General features: G+C 43.1%; 1 protein-coding gene across 9 annotated transcripts in view; it reads left to right on the forward strand.

Annotated features, from left to right (window-relative positions):
* The window catches only part of KCNIP4 (potassium voltage-gated channel interacting protein 4), a 234,428-nt gene that overhangs the window by 186,060 nt on the left and 25,175 nt on the right, over window positions 1-23,193 (forward strand). For 7 of the 9 annotated variants that reach the window (XM_081959033.1, XM_081959039.1, XM_081959038.1 and 4 more), the window contains exon 2: window positions 9,937-10,061. In XM_081959033.1, the coding sequence (XP_081815159.1) occupies window positions 9,937-10,061 (125 nt within the window). Of the gene's footprint in view, window positions 1-2,710; window positions 2,817-9,936; window positions 10,062-23,193 lie in introns of all 9 variants that reach the window. The other 2 variants (XM_081959034.1, XM_081959035.1) reach the window with 1 other exon arrangement.

Genomic DNA, 23,193 nt, shown 5'->3' on the forward strand with positions numbered 1-23,193 from the left:
AGTGAGCTCCCGTGACTTGTCCCAGCTTCTGCCAACCTAGCAATTCGAAAGCACCTAAAAATGCAAGTAGAAAAATAGGAACCACCTTTGGTGGGAAGGGAACAGCGTTCTGTGCACCTTTGGTGTTGAGTCATGCCGGCCACATGACCTCAGAGACGTCTTCGGACAGCGCTGGCTCTTTGGCTTTGAAACGGAGATGAGCACCACCCCCTAGAGTCGGGAACGACTAGCACATATGTATGAGGGGAACCTTTCCCTTTGCCTTTACTTTAATATACCCCAAAATATTTCATTCTTCTGGGACGGTTGGGCGGCTTCCCACAGGATATTTCATGGTCATTTGAGATGACAACATCCAATTGTTCATATAAATAGTTGCTTATCTTAGTAAAACCAAGAGTAGCTCATAGCACTTTAAAATACTCATATATTTACCCTGGCATAAAATTTAAGAGTCCCTTTTTGTAGATTTCAAAGGGTTTAAAAAAAAGGTCAAGATTTCTTTCTTTTTTTCTCACACTTGGTGGACACTCCAGAGCTGAAGCGTGAATGAGATGTAGCCTGCTCTCTTTTCATAATGCATAGGCTGTAGGTTAGGGGTCTCCCACCGTGGCATCCGCTGGCTGGGGAATTCTGGGAGTGGGAGCCTGTAAACACAAGCCTTAAAGTGGCCAAGGTTGGGAGAGCTCAGCTGTAGGGGGCAAGAAACTGAAATTGCTAGGAAGGGCAAGCAAAACACGGAGGCTGTGATAATCACGTTCGTCATTTGAATTCTCCAGAAATCCTGGACATTCCGTTACTTTTATTTGAGTTTTCTAATGACCAAAGAAGCAACGCGGAGGCTTATTGTGGCTTGCTGAGGAAACACACACACACACACACACACACACACACACACACAAACACACACACACGTGTCTCATTGATTAAGAATTTCCAAAAAGATGTAAAAAAAGCAGGGAATTGTCGCATGGCAAGGAAAAGCAAAACGGTACCAGCCGGTTATGATGGGTCCTGACTAAAGAACGGGCATCCCGTTTGATGCCATTCTCTGGCGGGGAAAAGGTGGACTTCTGTTCCACAGGTAGTTCTCGACTTACGACCAAAAGCTGCACTGCAGCGCAAGGGGATTGAGTTGCATCCAATTTTACACTCTTATTTTTTTGCCGTGGTTGTTGAGTGAATCACTGCAGTTGTTAAGTAAAACTTGTGGTCATTAAGCAAATACGTCTCCCCCCCAATCGACTTCCCTGGTCGGAAATGGTCACAAATGGTGATCACGTGACCGCCATAAATACATGCCAGTTGCCAATTGGCTGGATTTTGATCATGTGACCACAGTGGCCGTAAGTATAAAAACTGTCCCTAAGTCACTCTTGTAATTTCAAACAGTCACTAAACCAAAGGCTGTAAGTCGAGGACTCTCTGTACTCAACGCCTAGGCCAGTTGCAGGTAGTCCTCGACTTACGACCACCATTGAGCCCAGCATTTCTGTTGCTAAGTGAGGCATTTGTTAAGTGAGCTTTGCCCCATTTCATTTTATGGCTTTTCTTTTGCTGTCTTTGCTAAGGGAATCACAACAGTCGTTAAATCAGTGACACAGTCATTAAGTGAATCTGGCTTCCCCCTGGGCTTTGCTTGTCAGATGGTCACCAAAGGGGAGCACTGCGACCGTCATAAATATGGGCCAGCTGTCAAGCATCTGCATTCTGATTCCATGACCATGGGGGTGCTGAAAAGGTCGTAAGTGTGAAAAACAGTCCAACAACCCACTGTTTTCGGTGCAGTTGTAACTTCAAACGGTCAGTAAATCAACTGTTGTAAGTCGAGGACTACCTGTACATAAGATCTATCCCTTGTCTAGAGATTAATTACCGTATTTTTCAGAGTATAAAACACACCTCCCAGCAATCTGCCTCCTTGCAGCAAACGGGGAAATTGGGCTTGCAGAGGCTGCAATAGACTATAGCAATCCTTGCAGCCTAAAACAGCTGATGATCGGGAGACCCATGCTGGAATTGAAAGTGAAACTTGCTGTTTGCTCCATGAGGCAAATTGCTGGGAGGCAGAAGCAGATATTTCTTTCTTCTAAAAAGGCTAAACTGAAACAGGCTGTTTGCTGCAAGGAGGTAAGTCAATAACTATAAATGTCTATAGAAGGTTCAAATTATTAGACTTATTTTTTAAAGACTGCTCTATTATTGTTCTGGACAACTTAAACTTAAACAAAATGAAGAAGCTTTTTAAAATAAATGCTTGATCTGAAGAGGCCCAGGGCTATTGTATCTCCATTTAAATAGCAGAGAACAACTATACTTCCAGAAAGCACATCAATTTTAACAGCATCTGTATGAGTATAGTCTGAAATGTAACCCCACAAACAGTGTATATCGTCTGTACTGTTTGCTGTTTGTTGCAAGGAGGCAAATTGCTGGGAGGCAGAAGCAGATGTTTTTCCCTTGTTTTCCTCCCCAAAAGCTAGGTGCGTCTTATACTTCCGAGCGTCTTATACTCCAAAAATACGGTAATGATAGTGCAGCCACTTCCTCGGTGTCTGGCATCAACAAGGCACTTTGGCTTACTTACTTAGCTGGGAATGTCCTCCTGCTTGCAACTTGGGCCGACTTCTTCCAAGGGCAAATATGTCTATTGTCCACCTGTCAATGTCTTCTTCTAACCTAAACTTGGCCTTGGTGATGTATCTTCTAGGTTTCCTCTACAGCCCGAGCAGCTCGAAACACAGCATTAAAGAGCGGCTTATGAAGCTCTTGCGCTGTTCATCTTCCAAATCGACCTCTCCTGCCATTCAAAGCAAGTTTTTTTTCCTTTTCCCATTGAAAAGCTTTTTGCTATTTAAATTGCATGTTTCCTAGGATGTATGTACCTGTCAGGCCTGCCGGATTCGGCTTGGTGCTTCACGGGCATCCTGCCATCAAAGGCTAGGAAAAGGTGTGGGAGGCAAGGAGAGTTGGGCAATAAAGCTTTGTGTTCATGTGATTGTCCTGACCTAGGCTTCCTGAGGCAGTACTTTGCCCCTAAAACCCTCTTTTTATTTCAACAGCTGTGAATTATGTTCATTCAAAGCCCGTAATGAGTCACAAATAGTTTGTAAAGAGTCTGGCTGAAGTCTGCCAAAGTCTTTCGGGATAAGGCTGATAAGCACCCACCTTTATCTCCCTTGAAACGCTGCCAAAGACCTAATGGGCAATGAGCTTGGCAAGGCCACAGGGAGCACAGAGTCAAAACGGAGCTTCAGAGTTTAAACCGACCAGAACGAACAAAGTTGCTTTCTGCAAAGGCTCACGTACCTTTGCTCCTCCTTTATGTCCTATGGGAGGGGCCAATCACCTCCAAGCCTTGCTCCTTTTGTCTTAACTGTTCTTGCCTTCTGGCAGCTCTGCGCATGAGCGCACTGGGAACAGGCTCCCCTTGTTCCTCTGCCTCGCTGATGTTCCTCTGCCTTGCTCCAGAGGCAGTGCATAATTCCCAGATGGCCCTGGCCCCCTCTCTGCTTCCGATGCAGAGCCCTCATCCGAGCCTTCCCCAGACTCCAGGACTGGCCCATCTTCCTCCCCAACCTCCTCACTCTCCGACTCTGCTGCCCGCCCCACAGGCTTCCCGTGGACCACAACCATGATGGGAAATAAGGAGGAGTGAATGACATATGATAAGGACCAGTCTGTACCAGCATCCAAGGCCAGGCTCCCTGAGAAAAAATGTAGATTACCCCAAAACATCTCAGTTTTCTCAAAACACTTCAGCGAGTTCCGATTGGCTGAAGATGGGCTGGTCATGGGGCCAGGGAAGGCTGGGATGAGGGGAAACCTTTCCGTATCCTTGGTGTGTGGGAAACCTAGATCTAGCCTGACTTTACTGCAGCCAACATCTCTTAGTAAAAGCTTGTCTTCTTCCCTATGTTTGAACATAATTCTGTAGCCCTGCAGTACAACGTAACTCACTGTTGAAACTGAAGGACACGGCAAAAGGGATTCTCCACTGAAAATCAGCTTTTCCTTGTGCCAGGAATGGAGCCCCGCTGTATTTAACCATAGAACAGAACGAGAACATGCAACACCACCCATGAAACCAACACTGATGTTACTGTTAACATGATTCTGGATTGACCATTCTGGGTTAAACATGTTGAAGTTCACTCCACAAAGTTTCTGGAAAGAGGTTCTGTTGTGGGGCTGCAGGGCAGTTTGGATTCAAATGTGAAGGGCTCTCTACCCCCATGTTAAGGATGAGACTTTGTGGCCATTTTCTTAGTCTTTGGAACGATCAAGGCATTAAAAACTGTGGATGTGTTAAGCACCAGATTGTCTAAACTGGCTCCAAAAATTATCATTCTGCTTTGACAAAAGACACCTCTAACTGATCTAAAGCAATGCTCATGCTATGTATTTTTCTTAGTATTAGATTTCTACTGATGCAGTTTTTTGAGAAAGTGGGGGAAGGAAGAAAATAAAACCAATGTTCTTGGAATTGCGTGATGGAGAGGGAGGAGGAGAAAAGGAGAGAAGGAGAAAAAGGAAAAGGGAGGGCTGGGAGGAAGGGGAAGAAGTTAAACAGGGTAAAAAGAAGTAAAATATATTTTAAAAAGAAACAATCAATGGGAAAAACCTGGCACGGAAGTTTCCCTTGCAAAAGTGAAAAATTACTGCCTCCTCACCAAAGTCTTGGGAGGTTTAAATAATGCTACTGGGATTAGCCAGTGGTCATTTTAATAGAGGGTGAATATTAGGCCCTGCCAGTAAAAATGTGTGAAAAGAAAAACAACATGTAGAATTCATCCCTCTTTTCCTTAGCCTTCCATTTTGATGGGCTTGTATTTTTCAGCAGTTAAATGGGAGCGAGCAGGACAAGACAACATTTGGCATAGATCAGGGACCCCAGAATTTTTATTTACCGTAGCTTTAACTGCCTCTCTGTTTAAAAAAAAAGGATGTCAGGCCTGCAGCCATCTTATCTTTTGGATCTTTGTCCTGCCCCACTTTCTATTATTCTCCTATGCATTTTCTATTGTGGGGAAATGGGAGGGGAGATTGTATGGAGTTAGATGCGATGTAGTCATAACAATATTCTTTCTAGAAAGCCAAGGTCATCCTTTGCCTTTGCACCTCTGCACCTGGCCGGAACTGGATGGGTGGAAGCTGCCAACGTGGCAGTTGGAGATCAGACCATGGGATGGACTTGTGGGTGGGGTGGGGGCAAGATCTTGAACTATCAACTGGGTGGGGAAAACCGGGAAGCTTTCAGATTCGGGTTTTCCCAGATGTGCCAACATGGCTCTCTTAATCAATTGGGACTTTGAGCAATATTTTGCCTTGGTAAACTCTGATTTACTTTCGGATGCTCTTTGGAACCCTGACATGAACCCTTTGCCTTAACTGAAAACTGTGTTGGAGACAGCTAGAATCCGACTGCGAAGCAGGCGTGGGATGAAATTGGAAAATTGGCACCTCTAAGACAGAGGATAAAATTATCCAGATATGCTCGCTTCCATTCCAGCATGGATCATCTTTAGTATCTCATTTACACTATCAGTATTGTCCATCACTTGGACGGAGCAAATGCTTCTGGCTAAAAAACAGAACATCAAACGTTGGGTGCGGAAGGCGACTTCTCAGTACTCCAGCTGGTCTACTAGTGGTGGCCTTTTCAGGATACGCCATTCCGCCTCCCCAAACTCCCCCCCCCCCTCTTTCTCTTTACAATAAGAGACCATCTACATCTCCCTTGGAAGTGCCTGGGACTGGTTTGTTTTCTGCCCCTTTTTAATTGTGTTGTACCACCAAAAACTTCTTTGGCATTCTCCCAGGCGTAGAAATATCTCTGAGCCCAGATCGGTGCCTGATTTTGCTAAACAAGGACGAGTTAATGATGATCAGCCCGGAAGTGCAGCTGACTTACAAACCATGAACGTCCCTGCTTGGTTCCAATATCCCTTTTCTTCTTCTATGAATTAAGGAACCACGATGGCTCTGAGGAATAAATGGCAAAGGAATAACAAACTGTAACACCGTTTGCAACTCTTTAAAGCAGCGATCCGATCAAACTCAAAACTCTTTCGCATCTATTCTTTCCCTGCCATTTTCCATGCCCAGATATATTTTTCCCCTTGGACAAAATCTCCATCTCTGATTTCCTACCATTTCTTTTTTTAAAAATGTTTTTATTAAATGTTTTTTTTTCCATTTTTAAAAAACACAAATATATTTACAACATTTCCACATCATTAAGCCTCCATTATACTCTTTTTATTTGTACAAGCATACCTTTATATATCTCTATCTCTATCTATCTATCTATCTATACACATTTTTCATCTACACATATGGTAATCTGTATTTATATTCTTCTATACATATTACTCTTTCAATATACTTGTTTCTATAAAATGCACCTTATATCATTCTATGGTATGAAATTTTCTACCATTTCTAACACCACCAACAGAACTGCATTGCTTCTATCTTCAGCAGGTTCAATCAATCAATCAATCAATCAGAATAGAGCGGGAAGGGACCTTGGAGGTCTTCTAGTCCAGCCCCCTGCTCAAGTGGGAGACCCTATACCATTCCAGACAGGTGGCTGTCCGTTCTCTTCTTAAAAACCTCCAATGATGGAGCGCCCACAACTTCTGGAGGCAAGGAGTTCCACTGGTTAATTGTCGTCACTGTTCCATAAAATCTAAGATGCCTTCAAGTTGGACTGATGACATTGCAATGTCTTTGTTTTCTCTTTTAATTTGCCATTTTTCTATTTGGCTTTATTTCTATTTTACTTTATGTTTTATTCTGTTCTTTTGCATTTTATTTTATTCTTCTCTGGTTCTAAAATGTTAATGTCTTAGGCTTTAGACTGTTTGACTTTCTTTGTTGCGTTTTCTCCTTTTTACTTTGATGGTCATTTGCTGTAATTAAATTGATTTCATTCGTTTTCTAAAAAAAAAAAAAAGGTGGAATAAATTACCCTACTTTCTTTAATCTTATAATACCGGGAAGCAAAGTTTTAAAAACAACACTCAGCGTAGAGAGATTATGAAGATAATACCTTAATATAGCACAGGAATAATATATTTTACAGACAGTTTTTCTTGGTTCACAAAAGAATAAAATGTGCTCTGTATAGAATTAAATAAGGAACAGAATCCACAGCGATCAAATAATCTTTTAATGAAATGCAGTTGGAAGCCCTTTCATTTAAATTGTACTGTCAGGAACAAATTTTAAGCTATAAATTAGTGGCGCATAAGCTTCTCTCTCTCTCTGTCCCCCAAATGCCTGCGATACAGTTTGCATGACAGGTTTTAGCAAATGCTCACCGGCTGTTTATCATGACTTGAAAATTGGAGTCTGTTAAATCTCTTGAATATTGAGCAGCCGTGCTTGCTTTCCACTTCTTTTCTTTAAAAAAAAATGTAAAAAATGATTTAATTCTCACATGCAAATTGGAGATATTTAAATTGGGCCGATTCGAAAAAGGCTTGATTTTGGAAAATTGGATTAGTTAGTATGCACTGTGCGGTATATGGAATGATTAATATTTAGGAAGGGAAGGTTAGGGCTGTGGGAAGCACAGACCCACAGGGGTCTCCAATCTTGGCAACTTTGAAGACTTGTGGATTTCAGCTTCCGCTAGCTTAGGAATTATGGGAGTTGAAGTCCACAAGTCTTAAAGTTGCCAAGATTGGAGACCCCTGTTCCAGAACACGTAGTAGCTGTGGGGACTTCCCAAGTCTTGTCTTTAAATTCAGCCATGTGGACAATTGCTACGGCACCTCAACAAATGTCCTGACCGAGGCTTCCCCAAAAAGCAGGAGGCAGATTCCTGGTCCTGACAAAATCCCTTTTATTAAACGAATGTGAATTCCTCTCATTCACCTTCAGCCAAGGCCTGGCAAACAGTCTTTCAAAGGAATATTTAGGACTACAGACCTCATCTAGCTTGGAAAGCGGCCATGTAGATATTTTCCAAATGAAGTGCTGTGCAAGGAAAGACTTGGCACAGAGTCTCTGAGATTCAGGGACAGATCTTCACACTCCTGAAACCAATCTAACGGTTGACCGAACAAATAGTTTCCTGCAAAAGCCCCCTCCCCTTTCGCTCCTCTTTTATTTCCCATGGGAGAGGCCCTTTGTCCACCTGTGGCTTTACTCCCAAGTCGGCCCTGATTTCTGAACTGTTCTTTTCTTCTGGGAGCTCTGCGCATGCGCACACTGGGAACAGGCTCCAGCTGTTCCTCTGCCTCACTGCTCTGTAGGCACCTGATCCCTGCCAGACGGTCTCGGCCCCCTCTCTGCCTCTGATGCAGCCTCCAGGACTGGCCCCTGTTCCTCCCCAACCTCCTCACTGTCCGACTCTGCTGCCAGCTCCGCTGGCCATTGGTGGGCCACAACACCGAGCAACCACGTTGTCTGTGCTTCCATGGTCACTTGGAAAAGTCCCCACAGCAGTTCTGACACTGTTTTCTCAAGGCCTCTTCACTCCTGTGTTTTGCAAAGTCCTACAGATGTGTTTATTCCGCTTACAATCAGTCAATCAACCCCTATCTCAACCTCTTCGCTGCACTCTCGTTGACCTGCATAAAGAGGAGAACTCTGCCATTGTTTCTGTACTGGGTCATTAAAATCATTTTAACAGCATTGTTTAGCTTTCCTATTTCAACAAATAATATATTCATTTGAAATATCCAGGGAGGAATGCCAAATGACAAAAACCAAACCAAATTATATTTAATTTTCTTCCCGGGTCTTTGCATGTACGTTGTGAAATAGACAGCAGGCATTTCTTTTCAACAAGACCAAACTTAAGAACTGGTAACTTTGGTTTTAATAGCAGCTGAGATTGTGAAGGTGGTTTCTGCACTTTTTTTCAGCGTTGGTATATAATTACAGCCTAGCAATGTCAAGGGAGATCACATGGAAAACTCTGTGGGAACAAGTAAATTCACTCAAATCAAGAGAAGATTTCTGGGACTAGAAATTGGAGACGCTTATCAACTGTATCAGCCTGTCCAGCTTATTTCTCTTCCTAGTGAAATGATAGATGTTGTCGGAGGCTTTAGACATACACAATACACCAATCAGAATAGAAAAACTAGTATACCAGGATTTGAGGACTTGGCATGTCTCCTCAAATATCTTCTAGCCCAACCTTCTGCTCCAGCAGGAAACCCTACAACATTTCAGACAAACGTTTGTCCGCTCTCTTCTTAAAAGTCTCAATTGCTGGAACATTTACAACTTCTGGAGGAAAGTTGTTCAACTGATTAATTGTCCTCACTGTCAGGAAATTTCTCCTTAGTTCCAGGTTGCTTCTCTCCTTGAGGAGTTTCCATCCGTTGCTTCTTGTCTGCCTTCAGGGGCTTTGGAGAATAAGTTCTTTGTGGCAGCCCCTCAAATATTGGAACATTGTTTTCATGTCCCTAATCCTATTCCCTCCCCCCCAATTAAAGTAGACACTATCCAGTTTCTGCAACAGTTCTTCATTGGTTTTAGCTTCCAGGCACCTAAAAGAAAGGAAGAGAGGAAGGAAAGGAAGGAAGGGAAGGGAAGGGAGGAAGGAAGGAAGGAAGGAAGGAAGGAAGGAAGGAAGGAAGGAAGGGAGGAAAAGAGCAAATGCAAAAGAGCATGAAAAGGACATGATGCTCCCTGCATCAAGTGTTTATGAACTATAGGATTGGGGGGAAAACATGAGTTATTCTACATAACCAGTCCTATTGCTGACATTTTATCAGTTATTAATGAATGGCCAATTGCAAAGAGCTGGAATAATACTGTCAGGTGCTGCTTTTCGTGGATGAACGTTGGTGCAACTAACCTACCAGATCTCTTTCCTTTTCCAGCTTGCGTGGTCATGATTGGAGACCTATTTTTGCCACGCCTGGATTCCTCCTTGGTAATCTTTCCTTTTTTGCTTTGGTTTCGTAGACAGCGTCGAAGATGAAATCGAAATGGCCACAGTGCGACATCGACCGGAAGCTCTGGAACTGTTGGAAGCCCAGAGCAAATTCACCAAGAAGGAACTCCAGGTTCTGTATCGGGGGTTCAAAAATGTAAGTGCCTCTTGTGGATTTTGCCCCCAAAGTAGATAATTCCTAAGAATTGGGAAATTACAGAAAGTATTTGGGAGGACTGTATAATTACAAGGCAATGCCTGTTTCCCAACAATAGTATATAGCGCATCCAGGGATGGGATGGTTAGTGATTCGTTCCCTGGCCATGGTTGGTTAAGATCAGGGGTGAAATTCAGCAGGCTCTGACCGGTTCTGGAGAACCAGTAGCAGAAACTTAGAGTAGTTTGGATAACCGGCAAAAACCACCTCTGGCTGGCCCCGCCCACATCTAGTCTCTGCCTCCCAAGTCCCAGCTGATCAGGAGGGAATGGGGATTTTACAGATTTCTTCTCCTGCCACGCCCACCAAGCCACGCCCACAGAACGAGTAGTAAACAAATTTGAATTTCACCACTGCTTAAGATGATCCGATGTCGTGATCTTTGTGGGGACAAAGTGCTCCTGTGGAAGGAAGGGTAGAAGAAAACCACTGCAGTAGAAGAAGTATGCACCTGCAATCCAAGTGAATTAGACAAGTGATTAATAAAGACATGATTCTCAGGAATGAGAAAGTTTAGAGAGGAATAGAATATGGAAAGAACAGAACAGAACAGAATATAATTCTTTATTGGCCAAGTGTGATTGGACGCACAAGAAATTTCTCTCCGGTGCATAAGCTCTCAGTGTACATAAAAAATACATAATAGAGTAGAGTAGAATAGAATAGAATAGCATAGGAATAAGAATAAGCATTTAGAATAGAATAAGGTTTTTAGAATAGAATAGAATCTTTATTGAGAATAGAATGGAATGGAATGGAATAGAATAGAATAGAATAGAATAGAATAGAATAGGATCCTTTATTGGCCAAGTGTGATTGGACACACAAGGAATTTCTCTCCGGTGCATAAGCTCTCAGTGTACATACAAGCAACAAGTGATCAATCATGATCATAATCATCATAAAAATACATTCCTCATAAATCATAAGATACAACACACAATGATAGTCATAGGATACTAAATAAGCAATCAACGTAAATCATACTAGGATATTAAATAAAACGATATAAGTCGTAAGATCCAAGCAACAAAGTGAGGGTCATAAGAAGCTAAGGAAATAGGTATTAAGAAAGATGGGAAGGACAATACAGCCCTACTCGATAGTTTGACAGTGTTGTGGGAATTAGTTGTATAGGAGAGTGATGGCACGGGGAAAAAAACTGTCCTTGTGTCTAGTTGTCTTGGTGTGCAGTGCTCTATAGTGTCTTTTGAGGGTAGGAGTTGAAACTATTTATGTCCAGGATATGAGGGGTCTGTAGATATTTTCTCGGGCCTCTTTCTGGCCTGTGCAGTATATGTAGGTCCTCAATGGAAGGCATGCTGTTTTTAGCTAGGTGGCATGGGCAGGACAGAAAATCTAATGAAATGAAAAAGTTCCAGATCCAGTCTTACTAACTAGTGGGAATTAACTGGCCAATGCATAAGTGCAGATCAGTATATTTTCCTGTGGCTTTCTTTTCATGCAACAAAACACTAAGAATGCACAAAACATTTAGCTTTTGACTTTGGAATGTCACTCTAACCACTTCATCTCTAAAATTAAAATGTTATCTTGGACTCAGGACAGCTATCTCAAGGCCCAAGGAAGCTAATCTTCTCGAATTAGGAGGAAATACCTCTTCTTCTTCTTCTTTGAATAAGTTATGGGTTATGATTGAGCTTCACACACTTTTAGTTTGAGGGTCACAAAACCTCTGCAGCAAAGCTCACCAATACATCATTTTACTTTGCAGCAATTCTCTTTATTGTATTGGTAGGAAAGTTAAGTTTTCCCATCTTTTTGGGCCCCTTCAAGAACAGTTTCAAGGTGTTCAAAATCTGCTAAGACTTTTCTCCCCATAATCTGGAAGAGAAGGTCAGGTGGTTGGCCCTAACTTAGAGCAGAATAGAATAGAATAAAGAATGAAAGAAATAGAATTCAGAATAGAATAAGAAATAGAATTCAGAATAGAATAAGAAATAGGAATAGAATGCAATAGAATAGAATGGAATAAGAAATAATAGAATAGAATAGAATAGAATAGAATAGAATAGAACAGAACAGAACAGAACAGAACAGAACAGAATTCTTTATTGGCCAAGTGTGATTGAACACACAAGGAATTTGTCTTTGGTGCAGATGCTCTCAGTGTACATAAAAAGAAAAAATACATTTATCAAGAATCATAAGGTACAGCACTTAATGATAGTCATAGGGTACACATAAGCAATCAGGAAACAACCAATATCAATATAAATCATAAGGATACAAGCAACAGAGTTACAGTCCTGCAGTCATAAGTGGGAGGAGGTGGGTGATAGGAACAATGATGAGAAGACTAATAGTAATGCAGCCTTAGTGAATAGTTTCACAGTGGTGAGGGAGTTATTTGTTTAGCAGAGGGATGGTGTTCGGGGGAAAACTGTCCTTGTGTCTAGTTGTTCTGGTGTGCAGTGCTCTATAGCATCATTTTGAGGGCTGAAGTTGAAACAATTGATGTCCAGGATGCAAGGGGTCTGTAGATATTTTCACGGCCCTCTTTTTGACTCACGCAGTGTGCAGGTCCTCAATGGAAGGCAGGTTGGCAGCCATTGTTTTTTCTGCAGTTCTGATTCTCATCCGAAGTCCGTCTCTGTCTTGTTGGGTTGCAGAACCAAACCAGACCGTTATGGAGGTGGAGATGACAGGCTCAATCATTCCTCTGTGGAACTGAATCAGCAGCTCCTTGAGCACTTTGAGCTTCCTGAATTGGCACAGAATATGAGTGGGCCTCTCACACCTCAGTCCCCTGTGTTGAGAAAGGAATCCAAGCTCCAGAAAAACCAACTTTCATTGTCCTGATTCTTATCTCCCATCTCTACCCGTCTCCACTTTGCTCTGTCTTTCGATGTCAAGCCTTCTGGTGGGCACAGGAAGGCTTTTGTTCTTCTCTCAAAACAGGGGGACCAACAACCAGATGGCCAATAAAGCTACCATAATTGGAAAGGGATTTAAGACAGTCAAAACCTCTGGGTTGAATGACAGCGTATCTTCAAATACTATTTAGAGAGGACCAACCATGCAAGGGGGCCAAGGCTCTCTCTAATGGTTGCAAACACCCCATGGACACCTATTTGGGCCCTGTGAGAATATTCTTTCTTTTGGTGTGGCTGTTAATATAACAAACAGTTGGAAGTATTGAGAAAAGTTGTAGCTGATCCCCTAGTACGTGATTATTCTGACCCTAAGGCTTTCTTAGACAGCATGAAGCCAAGTCTTGGTCCTGACAAAACCCCTTTTATTTCCACAACTTTGAATTCCTTTCATTCACAGTCAGCAAGGCTTTCGCAAACAGCCTTTCAGAGGAATGTTTATCCACACGAACCTTATCTCATTTGGAGAGCTGCCAGATAACTAGTTTCCAAACGCAGGGCAAGGCAAAACTTGGCACAGAGTCTCTTAGAGTCACAAACAGAGATTTCCACTCATGAGCAGGTAAAGCTATTAATTTGCTTACCTTCACTTGACAGTTGCTATGCAGAAAATGAGCGTTTTGTTTCATTTCTGGGAACGACAGTCTGGATATTGCAGCGGTGTTGTGACACATCTTACGGATTCTACAAGTGCTGGTTGCAATTGTGTTATGTTGAAACACACCCCTTCAAAACCACATCAAAATGGTTAGGATGGGAAGATGCAATTATCAGATCCATCAGCCGATGAATTGCTGGAAGCAGTTGATATATTATTATATTTAAATGAATCTCTTGGCTTTGGAATTGTGAATGAATTGTGTTGAAGATCAAGAATGAAATCAGAGGCAAGGTGTCAGGACACTTTCACCAAGTGTCACCAAACAAAATTTCATGGGAAATGCATTTTTTTTTTTAAAAAAGGGATTTTGAAGACCATGGAGATCACTGAAGGACGTCTCTTAAATGTCTCTTCAAGATTTCATTTGTGAAGCTGCGAACTTTCTCTTCTCCAGAGAGTGAAACAGTCTCATGGCCTGATGACTGAGAATCCCCATACACAAAACCACGTTCCCCTTGTGTTTCAGATAGAATAGAGACAGAGTAGAGATAGTGTCAGGTTTAATGATGACTTGTCCAGTTCAACGGTATCATGGTTTTTGTGATCAGAATTCAGCATCCTGGCCATCTCAACACCCTCACAGTCATATGATCTGGGTGCTGGAACCGGCTCACACGTAGGACAGTTGCGGTATCCCACAGTCAGGCGCTCCCACTTCCAACATTTCCTGCTGACTTCCCACAAGCAAAGGCAATGGGGAAGCCTGCAGGAAAGCATTGCTATTGCTCTGGTAAGTCTCCCCCAAATGGTTAACTACCTCCTCCAGCCTCGCCACATTCCTGCTACACCAGGGGTGCTGTTGTGAAGTGATGTAGTTGTGAAGTGTCGAGTTTAATGAAAAGAAGGACTAGGGGAGACATGACAGCAATGCTCCAATATCTCAGGGGTTGCCATAAAGAAGAGTGGGGTCAACTTATTTTCCAAAGCACCTCAAGGCAGGACAAGAAACAACAGATGGAAACTCTTCAAGGAGAGAAGCAACCTGGAATTAAGGAGAAACTTCCTAACATTCAGGACAATTCACCAGTGGAACGGAAGTTGCCTTCAGAAGTTGTGGGTGCTTCAACACTGGAGGTTTATAAGAAGAGATTGGGCAGCCACTTGTCTTAAATGGTATAGGATCTCCTGCTTAAGCAAGGGGCTGGACTAGAAGACCTCCAAGGTCCCTTCCAGCTCTATTGATATGTGTGTATGATAAGTAATGATCAATAGTAGCCTCACGAGATCTGAGCAATCGACAGGGCTATAAGTTATCATTGATAAGAGAGGTGCGGCGGCAAATTATCTGATGAATAAACAGCTACTGTAAGATTTCTTACAGCTGAACGACACCGAATCTGACTAATTGGAGGAAATGCTTTGTGTTTAGTAAAACAGATAAATAATTGTTTTTGTATTGTAATAGATTTAGAGGGTCCACAGCTTCTTTGAAGCTGAATTTGGCAATCATGATTTCCGTCTTCCTGGCTTTCAGACGCATCATTTGCAGATGGAGATCACAGTAGGACAAATCCATTTTGTAGCTGCCTTCCCATCCTTCCCTCCTTGCCACACTGAATGTTTGATTGCCCTAGTCATTAACCTTTCAAACCAGCGGCTCTGTGGCATGCCTTATTTAAGGAGCACTTCACGGTAAATTGCCCAAACTGTCAAACATGTGCTCAACATGCGGCCGGGTGTTTTTCCCCCTTCCCATCTTCTTCCCATTGATAAGTTTCTTGCATTTAAAAAGGGAAGGAAGGGGAAAGAAGGTTTTGTATATCTCTAGATTTCTGCCCCCCCCCAAAGAATAGGTTGAATACCCAGGATTGGCGTCTTACGGAGCCATTGCTCAATGTGTGGCTTCAGTCAAATGCATGGCGTGTCATGTGCCAGCAGAGGTGAAATCCTCCCGGTTCGGCCCAGTTCGGCTGAACCGGTAGCGATGATTGTCCCTGGTTCTGCACACCAGTAGTAAAAAAAAAAAAAAAAAAGCTTCAAAGGATATCTGTAGTTTGATCTGTAGTTTGATCTGTTCTTATAATTTGAAAAAGGAAAACATTCACTGCAGTTTGTGCTGCCATTTTCAGCTGCAGAACAGTTAAGGGAGTAATGAAGAGCAAATACATGCAGCATTGATGCATCCCAGTATCAGTACTCAATATTGCGTCCTCTGGATATTTATAATAACTCTGTATGTCATTCTCGTGCCTTTCAATTAGACTCAGCTTTGGAAAACATCCTTTAATGTTTTCAAGCACTTTGTCAGCTTTCCAAATGGCATCCAAAAGTAAATCAGAGTCCGAGGCAAAGTATTGCTCAAAGTTCCAATTTATGAAGAGATCCACGTTGGCACATCTGGGAAAAGCCGAATCTGGAAGCTTCCCCGGTTTTCCCCACCCAGTTGAAAGTTCAAGATCTTGCCCCCCACACTCACAAGTCCATCCCATGGTCCAATCTCCCACTGCCACGCTGGCAGCTTCCACCCACCCATTTCCGGCCAGGTGCAGAGACAAAGGATGACCTTGGCTTTCTAGAAATAATTTTGTTATGGCTACCTAGCATCTATCTCCTTACATTCCCCCCTCCCATTTTCCCACCATAGAAAATGCATAGTAGAATAATAGAGAGTGTGGCAGGCCAAAGATCCAAAAGAAAAGAGGGCTGCAGGCCTTGATGCTTTGTTTATTATTTTAGGCTGTCTTTAAATAATAAGATTGATGCAGCCCTTATATATACCAACAAGCATCACTCAGTAAGAGGTAGGCATTCTTTAGCTTACTGATTAAAGTGGATGGATAGAAATACAGAATGTATCTCAGCATTTTCAGCATATCTAAGCTAGGAAGTGTGGTGTTAATTTATGACTTGCTGGTAGCACAATACTCAGGAAAAGAGAGCAAGCCACTTCTCTTAAAGATAATAGTGCATTATTTTTCCTGCTGTGCAATTATGGAACTGTAAGAAAGCTACAGTGTGCTGTGAACTTCACACAAAGGATTGTCACAAGTACATTGGCACGTGGGATGTTTCTTCAATAAAAGTGCAAAAGGGGGAAAGTTGCAGCTGGAAGCAGTCGGAGTTTTGCCAACCGAGAACCGTGATGGAGAACCTGTGGCATGCGTGCAGGAAGTGGCATGCAGAGACATCTCTCTGGGCACGTGAGGCATCGCCCGTTGCTCTTCCGGGTTCCGGTGTGCCAGCCGGCTGGCCTTCACGTGTTTGGGAGCGCCAGAAGACCAGCCGCCCACTGTGCATGCACGAGCCGGGTAGATGATCTTCCTGTTCCCAGCATGTGCGCCCGCCGCCTGGTCTTCCGGTTTCTGGCATGCATGCGCACTTGAAGACCAGCCGGCCGATGTGCAGGCATGTGCCGGAGACCAAAAGATCATCTTTCTGGCATGTGCAGTTGCTTTCCCAGTGTGCTCCCGGTGCCGAAAAGTTTCACCAACACTGACCCAGAAGAAGATGCCATGCTGATTTTCTGCCAATGCAAGGATGGATGGAGGGCGTCTCGCTCGCTTCCCTCCTCTTGAAAACTCTTGCAACCACAAGTTTTGAGAGATCCCATCAAATATGCTTCAGTAATTATTTTTGGCTTATGGCCAGCAGTGCGTGCACTCATTAGTTCTTAAATTTGGCCAAGGCATGAACGCAACAATCACAAGAGTTAATTCTGCTGAAATCAGCTAAAGTATTCAATTAATAGCTCTCTAACCTCCCCTCCAGATAATTACAGATAATTGAGGTGGATTTTTAAAAAAACATTATGCAGCATAATGGAATCAAGAACACTAATTAAAGAAAAAAGGAAAGACAACTGCCGATGAATGGCCAATCTCTTCAAAAGAACAATATCATATAGAATGTCTATTTTGTCCACCTATTTTGGAGCTGAAATCCTGAAGAAAGTGACTTAATATTAATATTCAAATAATCCTTAACAGGGACCTTTTGTGATTCTTTCCCGCTGAGATTAGTGTAATATTTCAATTAATACAATAATGAGCCTTCATTTTGCTCCACAAGCCTTTTTTTTTAAAGAAAAAATTAAACTTCAATGGAATGATTGTAGTTCAAACTGCATTTGAGTCGCCAACATTTTGCCCTGTGCAAAATGAATGCTGTAATTAAAGTAATTGGGTAATCCATCAGTATGATTGTTCTTAATATGCTTGAGTGAATCTGAAAGTGTTAGATTGGGCAATGGAGAGGCACACACGGGCTTAACGGTAACAACAGCTCTTTATTAAGTACAACAAGTGAGAACAATCCAGCGAAGGTTGAAAAAGCAGCCCTTTTATAGGGAGCTGTCAGACCCTCCGACCAATGGGATTAAACCTTGGTGGAAACCTCTGTAGTTAGAGCAAGTATCTAACAGAAAGAATCAGGAGGATGGGGAAAAGGGGCAGGAAAGGAAAATTAAGCATAATCTCTCCGTCTGGGTACTGAAGAGAAGAAAGGGGTCTCTAACCAAATTTTGAGAGGCAGCAGGTAGTTAAAGGTAAAGATATGTGCTAGTCCTTCCTGACTCTAGGGGGCAGTGCTCATCTCCGTTTCAAAGCTGAAGAGCCAGTGCTGTCTGAAGACGTCTCCGTGGTCATGTGGCCGACATGACTCAAAGCCGAAGTCGCACGGAACTCTGTTCCCTTCCCACCAAAGGTGGTTCCTTATTTTTCTACTTGCGTTTTTTACGTGCTTTTGAATTGCTAGGTTGGCAGAAGCTGCAACAAGTAAGGGGAGCTCCCTCCGTTACGAAGCCCTAGGGATTCGAACCGCCGAAGTGCAGACCTTTCTGATTGACAAGCTCAGCGTCTTAGCCACGGAGCCACCCACTGACACCCATTGGTAGTTAAAGCAGGTGGTTAGTGATTGTTTAATGGATCACAATGGAAAAAGTTTTATTGCACAAGAACCTTTTGGTTCTGATAATACGTGGCATTTTTTCCTCTATCAAGTAGAGGCAGTCCTCATTTAGCAACTGCCTTGTACAATGACGCTTTGCCCTTACAACGATGATGAAAGAGTAACTTTGCAAACAGCCGGTTATTATATAAAACAAAGATTTACCTGTTAGGATCTAACAGGTAAAAATTACAAAGATATTCAGAACTTGCTGGTTTTGCGGTCAAAACCACAGATCTGACATCATCTAGTGTGTGGAGCCACGGAATTCGCTTGTCTTCCCCCTTTTTACTGTTAGCTTTCTATTTTTAAAAGACGGGTTCCCAGACAAGCTTTATAGCAGGTCGTGATCCCACAGCAGAGGCTGTAACGAGAAGCATCAGCCATTAGCTGCAATGAAACGGCTTTGATCGTTGGTGTATTTATTTTGTCGTACTAGTTTTATGATCAGGCTACTTGGCATCTTCCATCCTTTGTAGTCACCAAGCAAAGAGTGCAAAAATAGAAACTTCGGGCACAAAAGTCATGCTTAAAAACCCACTTTATTGGGTTTTTTAATGCATTATAACTGCCCTGAAAACCATTCTTTTTCTTTTGAGAAAGTAGAAACCTCTGGCAAATCAAGTTATTATAAGTTTCCTTAGACAGAGACTTGGGTTGGGTGCTGTGGTCTGCTGGCAGCAGATTCGGACAGTGAGGAGGGTTGGGGAGGAAGATGGGCCACTCTTGGGAGTCTGGGGAAGGCTCTGAGGAGGGCTCTGTGTTGGAGGCAGAGAGGGGGCCAGAGCCATATGCCAGTTATCAGCTGCCTTGGGAGTCAGACATCAGTGAGGCAGAGGAACAGCTGGAGCCTCTTCCCAGTGTGCGCAGGCGCAGAGTTGCCAGACGAAGGGAACAGCTAAGGAACAAGGGCTGACTTGGGAGTAAGGCCACAGGTGGACGGTGATTGACCCCTCCCATAGGACATAAAGGAGGAGCAAAAGGGGAGGGGGCTTTTGCAGGAAACAATTTGTTTGGTTGGTCATTAGAATCGTTTCAGGAGTGTGAAGATCTGTCCGTGAATCTCAGAGACTCTGTGCCCAGTCTTTCCTTGCACAGCACCTCATTTGGGAATTATCTACGTGGCAGCTTTCCTAGCTAGATAAGGTCTGTGGTCATAAATCCACCTTTGAAAGACTGTTTGCCAGACCTTGGCTGAAGGTGAATGAGAGGAATTCACATTCGTCTAATAAAAGGGGTTTTGTCTGGACCAGGACTCTGCCTCCTGCTTTTTGGGGAAGCCTCTGTCAGAACATTAGGTTTTCATGCCATGGCTGCCCACTTCCCTTCCACATTTTGAATTTTTCTTCTGCTCCAGAATGAAAAGTGAACGAAGAGATAAGCTTTGTGAAATTAAAATACTCCTGTGAAGATGTTTTGCACGACTCCAGTAGATGAGTCATTAAACATTTGTGCTATTTTAACTGTCCTATATGCTATACTATAGCCAATTTGGTCTGTTGGTTAAAGGACCATGTTACGAAGCAGGAGGAGACCATGAGTTCTAGTCCCACCTTTGGCACAAAAGCCAGTTGGGTGACTTTGGGGAAATCGCCAGGAGATGGTGAGTTCTAGTCCCGCCTTAGCCATGAAAGCTAGTTGGGTCACCTTGATCCAATCACCAGGAGACGGTGAGTTCTAATCCCCACTTTAGCCATGAAAGCCAATTGGATAGCTCTGGGCCAGTCGGCAGGATACAAATAAATAAAATATATACTATGGTGCATGATTCTTGGCATTCTCAGAAAAAGTTTGGAATTGGAATTCGTCATGTAGAGTCATACCTAGAGTATCTACCCTACATTCATGTACAGCCATGTCTCTCAACATTAGCAAGTTTAAGTTGTGTGAACTCCTAGAATTGCCCAGCCAGCAAAGGTCCACACTTAAAGATATTTGTGGTGGGGCCATAGGAGATGACCGCATGGATGGTGAGGCATTGGTGTGGGCTTAGAAAGTGTGAATTTTGTTTCTGAAGTTTGTTGAGGGAACGTGTGTGTTAAAGTCGCCTTCACACTACATTGTCTTAAAAACAGGAACTGTATTTTTCTCTGTCCTGTAGGGAGAGAGAGAAAGGCAGGCCCAGACATAATAAAAGCTCAACTGGTGAGACGTTTTCCTCCTTACAACTACCTTTTCCTAGTGAAAAACTGTCTGTATCTGTATCTTTTCCATGCCCAAGAGGAATCAGTATAGTATTTTTTCTTTTTAAAAATGTGCCTTGGAAAAATTGTCATCCTGAAAGGAAATAACTAATGTAAAAGGTGACTACACTTGATTTAAGATATCTGCGTTAAATCAATCATTTTTGTTACCCCCTCCTCACATTTCCTGGGACACACGAAAGTCAGGTTGGTTAGGGAATAAAACGTTGGCCCGACAGAATTCAAAACAATTTCCCATAAAATTGATAAAGAGGAATCGGTGTACGTCAAGACATGGGGAAGATTTTATGATTGGCTAGAGAAAGGAATGTAGAAAAGAAAGCAAGAGAAAAATACAGAACCCAGACGAGACACTTTTAAATGGAAAAGTGAGGGAAGGGGGGGGGAATCAAAAAGAAAGTGTTAATATATAAGAATATGTTCAAGAATGAGATATAGATGGGGGGGGGGAGGTAGCTAGGACATGATGATGAAGAAAAGGGAATAGGAAAGGATAAGTATAAAATTATAACCGGGTTTGTGGGAATGCCATCTTGAAAATACACCAGTTCAGAGTTGAAAAGAGACAGCCACAACCACAGAAAAGGAAAGGAAGAGAGGAAGAGGGAGGAAAGGGGAGGGAGGATAGAAAGGATAGAAAAAGGAGGAGAGAAGGTGTGAAGGGGAAGAGGCAGAGAGGAGTAGGGGAGAGGAAGGGGAAGAAGGAAAGGGAAGGGAGAGGAGGAAAGAAGAAAGTAGAGAAGGGAGAAAAGGAAAGGAAAGAAGAGTGGAGGTAAAAGAAAATAGTTGCATGGAATAGTCAGCAAAGGAATCCCGATCATACATTTTAATTTCTTTATACGGAAAAAAATGAAGGTTTAAAAGTGATAAAGATGCATAAGAACAATAACCACGGGAATGTATACCTGTAACTATATATAAGAGAATAAAAATAAAAACTTATTGAAAGAAAAAAAAAAGAATCCAAAACAGTTTGGTGCGAGTGATGTAAACCGCTCTTTCACTTTGGGGGAAAATGGATCCATAAAGTTTTAAAGGAGCCGGAGGCTTTGAAAGGACGGCCGTGCCAACCCTGGGATGCTTGGAGGCACTTCGCTCAGGGACGCTTGTGGGGAGAAAAGAAAAAGGTCTCAGTGGGCTGCTATACCACGGATGTGACGGCCACAATCACTCTTGGGTGCCAACTCTGAAGACGCCAAAAGTTTACATAAGTGGCACATTTCCTATCAGTTGTGAACAACGAAGAAGCCTTAAAAGGTGCTAAGTTTTGTTCATCGCAAGGGAGCTTCAGCCAGAGGTCATTTTATTGGCCAAGGAAGACAAAGAAAAAAAATCTAAATTCCTTGATAGAGGGTTCAGAGGATGATTTGTCAGCTGCCTGTACAAGTATTCCTCGACTTACGACCACAGTTGGGCCCAAAAGTTCTGTTGCTAAGTGAGACATGGGCTAAGTGAGTTTGCCCCATTTTATGACTTTTCTTGCCGCTGCTGTTTAGTGAATCACTGCAGTTGTTCAAGTGGTCACACCTGGTCATTAAGCGAACCTGGCTTCCCCATTGACGCTGCTTGTTGGGCATTTGTGAGAAGGGCTCATGTGACCCCCGGGACTGTAACCGTCATAAATGTGAGTCAGTTGCCGGGCAGCTGAATTTTGATCACACGACCACGGGTATGCTGCAAAGGTCTTAAGTCTGAAAAACGATCATATAAGTCCCTTTTTTTCAGTGCTGTCATCACTAAATGAACTGTCGTAAGTCGAGGACTGCCTTTATTAACAGATTTGTATGTGTACCACCAGGGGCCAGTCACTCGCAGAGCATCAGTGCAGGGGGGTTCCATTTCTACTCGCAGGGAGCAAATTGTGAGCCGGGGAATGAGAGGAAGGCTGCGTAGAGTTGGATAGAGTCGGATTCCTTTTGCAGGCCTCTGTTCCTCCTGACCGTTTTAAGCTTTCTGAAATCACTTTGCTTGCTATCGGCTGCCATAGTAACGGGGAGGGAGGGGGCTTCGGTATTTGGGAGGGGAAGCGCGCTGGAGGAGATCTCTCGGGATGAAGAGGGGGTTTTGGTTCTCACCATCTTCTGCGCATGCGGAATGGATTTGTTCAGGTCTGGTCAAGGTCAACCGTCTCTGCATTCCAGATGGATGAGGCCACCTGAAGAGGCACCCCACATGACACCCTCGGGGGCTGGAGATTGGGCATTCAGCTTGGGGTTGTTGGGGGGAGGGATTTGGGTAAACTTTTGATATGTACAATTTCGCGCCTTTTAGCCCCAGATCTGGCTTTACTTGTGATGCTATCACTTCACATCCAGCAAAAGTACCTTTTCTCTAAAACAAATGGAGTTGGAGGTTTCCTTTCTTGGATTCTGAAGGAGGCACGTTTGACATTAAGCAAGATCTGAGGCTAAAAGGCGCGAAGTTTTCAT

Source organism: Natrix helvetica (assembly GCF_964273705.1).
Source record: "Natrix helvetica genome assembly, chromosome: 7".
In the NCBI taxonomy this organism is placed as follows: domain Eukaryota; kingdom Metazoa; phylum Chordata; class Lepidosauria; order Squamata; family Natricidae; genus Natrix; species Natrix helvetica.